The sequence below is a fragment of the Lathyrus oleraceus genome, chromosome 7, assembly GCF_024323335.1.
Source record: "Lathyrus oleraceus cultivar Zhongwan6 chromosome 7, CAAS_Psat_ZW6_1.0, whole genome shotgun sequence".
NCBI classification, from domain to species: Eukaryota; Viridiplantae; Streptophyta; class Magnoliopsida; order Fabales; family Fabaceae; genus Lathyrus; species Lathyrus oleraceus.
The window spans coordinates 264,469,691-264,480,326 of record NC_066585.1 but is presented as its reverse complement, the minus strand read 5'-3'; the positions used below and the strand labels follow the sequence as shown (position 1 = coordinate 264,480,326).

General features: G+C 35.3%; 2 protein-coding genes across 5 annotated transcripts; one reads left to right on the top strand and one right to left on the bottom strand.

Annotated features, from left to right (window-relative positions):
* Positions 1-284: 284 nt before the first annotated feature.
* Positions 285-952, bottom strand: LOC127103345 (uncharacterized). Its single transcript, XM_051040611.1, has 2 exons — positions 714-952; positions 285-669 (listed from the first exon to the last, which is right to left on the bottom strand). Exons 1-2 carry the CDS (start codon positions 950-952, stop codon positions 285-287), a joined length of 624 nt encoding a protein of 207 aa, XP_050896568.1.
* Positions 953-6,055: 5,103 nt separating this feature from the next.
* LOC127108497 (protein kinase STUNTED) lies at positions 6,056-10,320 on the top strand. 4 transcript variants are annotated; one of them, XM_051045971.1, is made up of 11 exons: positions 6,056-6,213; positions 6,627-6,878; positions 6,972-7,045; positions 7,133-7,227; positions 7,302-7,417; positions 7,737-8,255; positions 8,411-8,662; positions 8,760-8,923; positions 9,376-9,603; positions 9,713-9,862; positions 10,002-10,320. In XM_051045971.1, the coding sequence occupies exons 2-11, from the start codon at positions 6,737-6,739 to the stop codon at positions 10,230-10,232; spliced, it is 1,971 nt and encodes a 656-aa protein (XP_050901928.1). In that variant the 5' UTR covers positions 6,056-6,213; positions 6,627-6,736; the 3' UTR covers positions 10,233-10,320. The 4 variants fall into 4 exon arrangements, with proteins under 4 accessions (XP_050901928.1, XP_050901929.1, XP_050901927.1 ...); XM_051045972.1 differs by lacking the exon at positions 6,056-6,213 and adding an exon at positions 6,286-6,427; XM_051045970.1 differs by lacking the exon at positions 6,056-6,213 and having other exon boundaries at positions 6,491-6,878.
* The last annotated feature ends 316 nt before the right edge of the window (positions 10,321-10,636 follow it).

The following is a 10,636-nucleotide window of genomic DNA, read 5'->3' as shown; positions in this document are numbered from 1 at the left end:
ATTGGCCTCTAGGGTTTACACCAACATAGAGGACAACTACAAACCCACCTTATCCGCACAATCAAGCTAAACAAACGAATGCGTCACACCCGTGTCAATAATAGCAATCAAAGGAATACCATTTATAAAACATGTACCTCGAATCAACACAGTCACCACTAGTAGTCTATGTCCCAGACAAGGCAAAGAGTTTCCCTCCCGACTGTGCTTTCTTTGGCTTCTGACAATTGGTACTGAAATGACCTATCTCGCTGCAGTTATAAAAAAATCAGCCCATTTCTGTTTCAATCCATAACATGGTGACTTGTCTTACCACATTTAATGCATCCCAGAATATTATTCTTACACTCATTAGCATGGTGGCCCGACTCGCCACACTTGAAACACTTGACAGAAATGGGAGTCACTCCCCCACTTGGCTTCTTCTCATCTGTAGTCCTCTGCTTCCCTTTTTCCTCTAGGGAACTATAAGGTTTTCCCCTAAACTGGTTCTTTCCCTTCCTCTCACGAACATTCTTGTAGTAAGTGGAACGAGCCCTACAGTCCTCATCATAAATCCTACACTTGTTCACTAGAGTAGGAAACCTGTGAATCTCTTGGTAGCCAATTCCCTGCTTAATCTCAGGTCGTAGTCTGTTCTCAAAATTAATGCATTTGATCCCTCCACAGCTGCACCATTGTAATGAGGACAAAACTTCACCAACTCCTCAAACTTGGCAACATATTCAGAAACCGTCATGTTTTCTTGCTTAAGCTCAAGGAATTCAATCTCCTTCTTGCTACAGACATCTTTAGGAAAGTATTTCTCTAAGAATTTCAACCTGAACACAACCCAAGTGATCTCAGCACCAACAACTTCTAGTCTCTGGCGAGTGTTATCCCAGCAGTCTTCAGCTTCCTCAGAGAACATGTGAGTACCAAACAATTCTTTATGTTCTTCAGTATAGGCCATTACTCGAAAGATCTTATCAATATCTTAAAGCCACACCTAAGCACCCTCCAGATCATACCTGCCATTAAGCGTTGGCGGATTATTCCTCGGAATTTTCCTAACCCACGAAACTAATCACCTGCCTGATTATGTTGTCTGTGTAGTGCTTAAGCCACTAACTCTAAAGCATCAGCAATAATGCGGTCATTTATTCCAGCCATTCTGCACATCATCAAACAAGCATTAGAAGAATAATGCATCGATAATGTACATACACATGTCGCATACAAGGGACTCGACTACATTACAAAACCTAGCCGGACAGACCGACCCGCTTTGATACCACTATGTAACACCCTAAACCCTGCATAAAATTTTAACGCATAATTTAATAAAAATTCACAACCGCATAGGGTGTCACACACAACACTAACAAATCCTGCTCCATAACACATGTTACAAAATCTCACACAACACCTATTATCGCCTGCTCACCTTCACTTAGGGTATCATTGTAGCATAATCATCACCAAAACAAATCAAACAATTAATAATCGCAATTCAGGAAATTAAATCTCATAACTTCAAACATGATAACACCTTAACAAGAGTTGTAATGTTCAACTCATCGCCATTTAAAACCTCATCAAACATGATAGCAATTTCAACAAGACAAAAGAAATTAGAGAAAATGTTCCCAGCCTGATGTTACATTGACCAGAGCAATACCCTACTATAATAACGAGAACTAATAGGAAGCCACTCCAAGAGCTACCTTCCACTTACTGCAACAAGCTACTCCCGAGTATCTGTACGATGCCCATGTAAAGGCAACATTCAAACAGAAAGGGTGAGAATACACTTCAATAATTAACGATGAAAACAAACGGAAATAAATTATTGCATAGCATCATCATCATACACATTACTCGATGAATACCAACATACTAAGTATTCGCATCGAACAACACATCAACAAATAATAAACGCAGATGCAACTCTTATGCAATGCACTCAACACTGACCCGGCATGCATGTGGTAGATGATATGAACACTCAGAGTCATTTTGCTCCCCGATCCCCACCATAGGATCATATTCCCTCTTGGTATATACATGATTCAATAACAATCAATCATATCACTTCACCCAAAAACAACAACAGATCTTGGTATTCACTGTAACGATTCACTAACTAATCAAACAAGTCATCATAAACATCTCTACAGTTGACAATTAGCTATTATTAGGGTAACTTAGCATTAGAAAGCCTATAAGCATTTTGAAATAAGTTAGAAAAGGTTTCATGCTTGAAAAATAAGTTTTTAAGTGAAAAAGTAGTCTATGTGCCGACACATACAATCCATAGGTCGACACATAGAAGAAAATTTTGCCTATGTCGACACATATGAGTTACAGGTCAGCCCATGTGCTGCATTTTTAAAGCACGTACGGCTTGTCCTATATGCCAACTTCATGTGTCGACATATGACCTTCATAGGCCGACTCATGCTGCAAAAGTTTCCCAAAAATTAGTTTTTAAAGCATCCAAACACCCCCTCATGTGCCAAAAACTCGTGCTACGAAGATTCATCAAATAAGATCCAATTTCTCATGGTTATATCTTCCTAATTCAACACTACTCTATAATTTTCATGAATCAATATCATATTACAACACATCATCATACTCATCATCTCTAAATTATCAATAACACATTCAAGGTCAAAAACCTTCAACTATCAACCAATGACATCACATGATTAACAATAATAAAATAAAACATATGAATACATCGGGTACAAGAATTCCACACAATTTTATCTTGCAATCAATAATTATAACACATACATCATAATTGAGAATAACAACACCCAATCCTAAGGAAGTTAAGGGTTCCTCCATCCACCCCCACATGTTTTAACACCCATTAGAGAAGCACATATTCCCCTTACCTGATTTCCAGCAAAAAAAATCTTTGATCCTTAAAGTTCTTCTTCAACCTTAAGCCTTTGCTCTCCCTCTTTGCCTCTTTTGATCCAACTCTCGAAAACACGTACTGACTCTATAGGTTCCCAAATTCCCTATTTCATTCCAATACCCATTTTCTTCTAAAAAGACTTTTCCCCTTTTACCCTCCAACTTATCCTTGTCTCCCTTTCCTACCCTCCATATTTTACTTATTTCCAACCATGCCCTTAATTCCTCTACACATATTATTTTCTCAGTAATTAATTAATGAATTCAAATAAAAAATGTTATTTCAATCATCATTAAAAAATTTAATATTTCTAAACACAAAAGCAAAGCTTCTACTCTCCATATACCCTTACTTAAAGGACACTCACCCTACAACCACACCATAAAAAAATACAATGTCAATCAATTCAAATAAGATCCTAAACACTTCAATTAAATCAAATAATTGAATTCAGGGTATTACAAATATGGTGTATACAATTGAGTAAGGGATCAAGGCCTCAGAATACCATAACCTTTTGGTGGTTTCTGTCAGAGGTGGCTCAGGGACGTAAGTCTGGTTTCCAACCAAGATTGGTCCGTTAATTTGAATAACAAAAGGAGTGTGTTATGGGGCAGAGCGATTTGGTGCCATTGATAGCTTGAAGAAAATGGGGGAAAAGCAATTGGAAATGGTGAAGAAAAAATATTGGAAATAATGTTCACCTTCTTTTTTGGTGTATCCGTAGGGAAGATGAGTAAAGAAGGAAGAAGTGAAGAAGAAGAATGGTTTAAATAGAGGGGTAGTGAAACGTTTCCCAAGAACGTGGACAGGTGGAGTGTTTGAAGCCAACGATTAGCCTCTAAGCAAGGAAAAATTAATATTAAAATAAAAAAGTAAAATGTTAAATTCCGCTTTAGTGGTTACTCAATGACCTTGGAAATCAGGGTAATGATTTGCTGTCGTTTGCACATTTTAAGGCGTGCCGTTTTGGTAAAACGTTAGTCATGATGACTGACAATAAACATGACTTAGATGACGTGGTACAAAATATGAACAATGACAAAATGGTTACAAAAAATGCCACCTTTTTCCCTTCAAATATGGGTCGACAGGGACATTTTTTGGAAGACATCTGTTACACTTGGATTTTTCAGCTAGTAGAAAGTCAACAAAGAATGTCAATGAAAATACATATGCTAAGAGAAAGCATTAATTAAGTGTTTTAAAGTGCATTAATGATGAAGCATCGGCAGACTAATAATGAGGGATCGACCAAGCTGTGGACACAAGAAAACGTGGTTTGGAGGAATCTCATGGATAAATCCACAATACATGATCACTTGGAAACATTTCCAGAATCTTAAAAAGGGTAGTCGACGGGAACCTTTATTTCAGCAAAAAGACAGTCAACTGAACCACATAAGGTTGAAAGACTTAGTAAATTTACAAGTCCATGGTCCTCGATAGGCAGTGTCGATAGCACGTTGGAGCGATTACCATCAGGGATTTGTGAGGAAGTTGGAAGCAATTACAACTCAACATGGATTTTAAACAGATAAAGTCGTGGATGACATGTAAGCACGCTAGTGGAAGCCTGAAGGTTGAACGTGGAGTGAATGCAGTAGTTCCCTAGTAGTCATAATTGTCGTCGATGGTTACTTTGCAAATAGAATAAATAGCAGACTCATACATGTGATCAAGGGGTCGCAAAATTTCATACATACTCTCCATACCACTAGAGTACTCGAGTTAAAGAGCGAAACACTTGAGTGAGAAACATGTATGTGTCTGTGTCCAATATTTTCATCAGGTTTTTGTTTCCTTAAACAAAATATTTACTTTTACTTTTGCTTTATTTAATATCATTTATTGCATTTTACCTTGTCATTTATCACAACTTAACTTCATTTAAAGTTTTTTTCTACGCCATTATCGTTCACGCGACGACTGCATTCAATTCACACGCACGTGTGTTCACACAAACCATTTGCATAAATTGCTTTGGATATTTTTCGAGTTTATCTCATAGACTTTCTAGGCCCGTGACTGTTTATCAAAAACACTAGTAAACAATAGTCGAATGGATCCATAAGATAGAGAACTCCACTAAGATATAATTATCTCACCCAATTATATTGTTTTTTTCCAGGTAATCCAAGAAAGGGTTAAGGATTTGGCAAGAATAGCCAAAGACTTAAAGACCTAGTTGTCTTATGTTTAAGTTTTCGTTGTGTTTTCTCTATTAGTTATATTAGACATTCTTGTATTAGTTCTTATGTACTATGTTATGTATTTCTCAATTAGATGGTGATTATACTCAATACCAAATTTTAATGTTTTAATTAATGTGATTTTAGAGGCGTATTTGTTGGAATGTTACCGTTTAATTAGCATAAAGAATGATACTACCTCCGCTTCAAAATGAATGTAGTTTTACAAAAAAAAAATTAAAAAAAATGAATGTCATTTAACTATTATTCGGTACACTACTTCCAATACATTTAAAAGTGTAATGTCTTATGATAATATCATTACGTTCCTTAATTTGTATGCAAAAACCTTAAACGAAAATCATTTTAAAACAGAGAAAATATTATTTTACTTTAAAGAAATTTTATAAAGCGGATTAGAGTCCTTATCTTTAAATAGAATAGAAGAAAAGAAGGCAGTAAAATGAATAATTTTTTTAAAATAATATTTGTGCGAATTATATATAATTTTGTAGATGATTAATATTAGGAGTGTTCGTGGGTCGGGTTAGGTCTAATTTTATTAAATTCAATACTCAATCCAATGAGTAGTGTTTGGTTTGGGTTGACTCTTCAACATGTACTTTTAAGATTATACTCGAACCAAATCAACTCATCTATCAATGAGTTGTGTTGTGTTGAGTTCGCGAGTCAACCACTAAATATAATTCTCAAATAAAAAAAATATCAATTCAATTAACACATTTATTTTACAAAATTATTATAAAATTATAAAATTTTAATATTTAATTTTAATAAAAATGTATCGTTTAATACCTTAAAACTCTTTTCCAATTTAAATCAAGTCCAAAAACAAAAATAAATGGTGTAAAATATAATTTACACGTATTCATATTTATAACTATGAATCAAAATTTAACAACTTGTACACCTGGATCCTATAGATGATCCAACAGTATACACCATCAACTAACCTACAAGCAAAATGATTCATTGGAACCAACGAGTCGAAATGCAATGGCTATTGAACCTTCCCTCCCCGTAATAATCGTCTTTCATCGGTTCATGACAACATAACACGACCGGGTATCGAGGGTTTCCCGCGAAAATGTCCGGTTTTACACTCTACTCTCAATAACTAAACAAATCTTCACTTGCGGTTTCCCTTAACAGATATCATCATAAATAAATCATAATCTAACTAATCAATTACAACTCGATTTTCGCAGCATTTTTTTCCCTTTTATTTCTTCTCTTCTTTCTCTTCTATTCAACAAATTTTATTTATTTGTAGCAGGTGTAAATTCAGTTTTTTAAAAATTAGGTACATCTTTATTTGTCTTATTCTGCAATTTTTTAATTAATAATATTGAATGTGATTTTCATATTCATTCATTAGGTCATGTGATTTTCATTTTCAATTGTCCTTTCCACCCCTCTCTCTCTCTCTTTCTCTTGCCATAAATATGTATTGTTTACGTTCAACAATTGTGTTTGATTCAAATTTTAACCATGTTTTGCAGAGAATGAGTTTGTTTTTGTTCATACGAAAACTTGGAGGAATATTCTTCTGTGAATTTAAGAAGGAGTTGAAGCAAGAGATGTTTTGGGATTGAGGACAAGACAGAACAAGATGACAGTTGAAAAGAGGTTTGTTTTGGTTGGGATTAGAATGGATAGTCAAAGCAGACAGCTTCTCAATTGGGCTCTTGTTAAAGTTGCTGAACCTGGTGATTATGTTGTTGCTGTTCATGTAGTTAAAACCAAAAGTTCAGGTAATCGAATCGAGTTCCGACCTTTTATCTATTTGAAAATTTTCCCTTCAATATTAGTAGTGAAACAAGTTGTTTCTTGACTCTTCAATGTAGATAATGTTTTGAAAAACAAGAGCACCATAGATGGCTATTTAGAGGTTTATGAAGGCCTGTGTGATGTGAAGAAGGTAAATAATTGCATAAACTTTCTTTTACATCTGGTTGTTTTGTTTAATTACAGGTTGGGAAGTTTATGTTGTCGGTTTCGATTTCAGGTTGGTCTTTCTGCGAAAATCTTAACAGGAAGATCAATTCGAAACATTCTTGTTAGAGAAGCAAAGAATCATGGTGCTTTGGCTCTAGTGGTAGGGTATGTGTTTGGGTTTTTCTGGTTTGTTTTTCCTACTTTGGTTAGTTTAAAGGACTTAAACATGTTTTATTCAGGGGTAAGTCTGCCACGGCTAAATATTGCGCTAAACGACTTCCACCAACCACCAATGTTCTAGCCATCCAAGATTCAAGGATTGTCTTTGGGAGGTGCAGCGATAAACTACCACCAGGTTCATATTTGTTTCCTTGATTAGGCCAAGGTCATGTTTGGATAAACAACTTAATTATGCTTATCATATAAGTCTTTATATCAAAAGAGAAAATAATGTTTAACTATAAGTTATCCTGTAGAGCTTATGAAAATAAGCTGAAAAAAACTTATGGGCATGTCAGAAACTGTTTTCATAAGATCCTCCAAACATGCTAACAAGTGTTTATGCTAGTAGATAAATTCAAATAAGCGACATGTATCAGTCTCAGAGAGAAATCATATCACTAATGAGTCGGTGACAAAAGAAGTATAGTAAGTTTTGTTTCCATTTGTGACAGGTGGTTTTATATTGGATCCAAGACCAAGCATAGATAACCCGAGTGACAGAATAGTCCAATCTGAATTTGGCTGCGCCATGGTGGAGAGTGAGAAATCACTACACCAAAATACCAAGGAATCGAAAGAAGAAACATTTGGCTATCCAGAAAAGCACAAGTCACGGTCGATATCTATGTTTGCAGGTGAACCTTCTAAGCAGAAGCTTGGATGGCCTCTACTCTGCAGAACGAATTCAGAAATCTCACAAAGCTGTCATGGAAGGGACATGTCAGTAGTACAATGGGTAATGACTCTGCCAGACCGTTCATCGGAAAATAGTCCTCAGTCATCTTCCAGCGGCGAAAATCCATTCGAAAGGAGCACCAGCGACATTCTTGAGGACGAGAGCTTCAAAAATTATTTATCTCCATCTGTTGTACTGCCGAAAGGCCTAGAGGAGATATTAAATGTAAATTCACTCGATTGCAAGTGGTTCACCCTCGAGGCTCTGAAGTCTTGCACTAACCAATTCTCTTCAGGTTTGAACGCTGCTTCTTATTATGATCTTCCTCAATCTTTATACAAACTAGCATATCTGACTCGAGCTCAGCACGGGCACGAAAAAACCAGCTGATAAGAAAACTGTGTTTTGTTAATATTATAATAAGATATATAATCTTGTATTCCTTTGCAGAAAATTTGATTGGGAAAGGTGGGAGCAACCGTGTGTACAAAGGAATTCTATCTGATGGAGAGCCAATTGCGGTTAAAGTACTGCGGTCATCAAAAGAAGCCTGGAAAGATTTTTCCTTTGAGATGGAAATAATATCCCCATTGAAGCATAAAAACATTGCTCAACTACTTGGAGTTTGCATAGAAGACAATAACACGTTAATATCCGTTTATGATTATTTCCCCAAAGGCAGCTTAGAGGAAAATCTACATGGTAAAGTTTAAGTTCATTTTCTGTTATCACGTTTCCACCATCATATAAATTGCTGTAAATGGAAAGGATGCTTATATGAATTTGTAAATGGATGTAGGAAATAACAAAGATGGATCCATTTTGTCATGGGAAGTGAGATTCAATGTAGCTGTTGGAGTAGCTGAGGCCCTTGATTACCTACACACAGAAGCCTTGAAGCCTGTTATACATAGAGATGTCAAATCTTCAAACATTCTTCTTTCCCAAGACTTTGAACCACAAGTAATATAAAAGTTTTTTGACATCTTTAGCATTGAAATGGTTTCTTTTTAAAATTATTTTTGCACAACCAAATTTATCAACTAATTTTTAAGTGATTTATGCAGGTCATCTAGTGGTTAATTACGTTCAATAGATAGTTAATCGATATACCAAGGATTAAACTCATTAACCACCAACATAACTTCATTAACCAAAATTTTGGACATGATAAACCATTATATTTAGGTGTTCAACTACATGTATATTTAAACTCAAAAATTGTAGTTAATCGCATCCAAATTCGTGGTTATTGAGTTTTAGCATCTGGTATATCAATTAATTATCTGCTTAACGTGACTAGCCAGTCAGTTTAACTGTGTTAACCACTTCAAAAGTTGTCGCGAAAATTGACTAAATTTGCTGTCAATCAAAGTAAAACGTTATGTATAAAATTGATTGTCCTTTTGTGGCAGTTGTCTGATTTTGGACTTGCAATATGGGGACCAACAAAAACACCCTTTTTGACACAAGAAATTGTAGTAGGAACATTTGGTTACCTTGCTCCTGAATACTTCATGTATGGAAAAGTCAGTGATAAGATAGATGTTTATGCTTTTGGCGTGGTACTGCTTGAACTAATATCAGGTAGGGAACCAATCAGTTCTGAACCTTGCAAAGGACAGGAGAGCTTGGTAGTCTGGGTAAGACCTAACTCCAATTAGAATAATTTTTTGCGTAAAATATCGATGTTTTATAAACCGAATCATATATCAAACTGGCAACCCCTTAAAATCATGGTTTCATTTTCAGGCAAAACCATTAATGGAGAGAGGGGATGTTAAAGGTTTGTTGGACCCAAAATTAGAAGGGAAATGTGACGAGACACAGTTGCAAAGAATGGTTTTAGCAGCATCTTTATGCATCACACAAGCTGCTAGACTTCGTCCTAAATTTAACCAGGTAACAAATAATAGAGTTTAATTGATATACACTGACAAATGACACGGTTAAGTTGTTAAATTCTCAAAATGAAATCACATTACGGATGATTACATCTTAAAAACCTTCAGCTCCTAAAATTTATGATTCCTATGTACAGATATTGAAGATCCTAAAAGGTGGTGATGAAGTTGAATATTGCTTCAATGAGCATTCAGAAAATGATGAAAACATCGACGACGAGGTGTATCCAAATTCAAGTGCAGAGTTACACCTAACACTTGCATTACTCGGTGTTGATGAAGACAATACATCATCATGTAGTAGTACAGAGCACAGCTATAGTGAGAATTTGAAAGACCAATGGAGCAGATCTTCAAGTTTTAATTAGTTTTTCTTTCAATTTTAACAGCTATTTATCATTAGTTTGTGCATGCACAGTTACATTAATAAAAAGGAAATAAAAAGTGTTACACCCATTGATGAAGGGTTTTGTAGTTTTATGCATTTATCATAATTTGCAAGTGGGCTACTACACCAAAATGACAAAAGTTAATGAAGATTCTGCAATATATGCAGAAAATGAATACCACGACACGAAACAGGTTATTCACCTTTTTGAATAAAGAAATAGTATCAGCAATCAATTTGTTGAGATCACTGAATAACTCATCACTTTATTCTCCACCTTCATTTTCAGCCTTCCATTATACTATATAAAATAACAAATAGATGTATTAAGCCCTTAAAATAACAAAGATGTATCAGGCAATCTCTAACCAGTCAACTTTTTCA

Bases quoted from the DNA above. Each gene is read 5' to 3' on its own strand.
- LOC127103345 (XM_051040611.1), bottom strand. From the start codon at position 952: ATGGCCTATACTGAAGAACATAAAGAATTGTTTGGTACTCACATGTTC. The intron at 670-713 runs GTTTGAGGAGTT...ACAATGGTGCAG, and splicing joins GTTTCTGAATATGTTGCCAA to CTGTGGAGGGATCAAATGCA.
- LOC127108497 (XM_051045971.1), top strand. From the start codon at position 6,737: ATGACAGTTGAAAAGAGGTTTGTTTTGGTTGGGATTAGAATGGATAGT. The intron at 7,418-7,736 runs GTTCATATTTGT...CATTTGTGACAG, and splicing joins CAGCGATAAACTACCACCAG to GTGGTTTTATATTGGATCCA. The intron at 9,604-9,712 runs GTAAGACCTAAC...TTTCATTTTCAG, and splicing joins AGGAGAGCTTGGTAGTCTGG to GCAAAACCATTAATGGAGAG.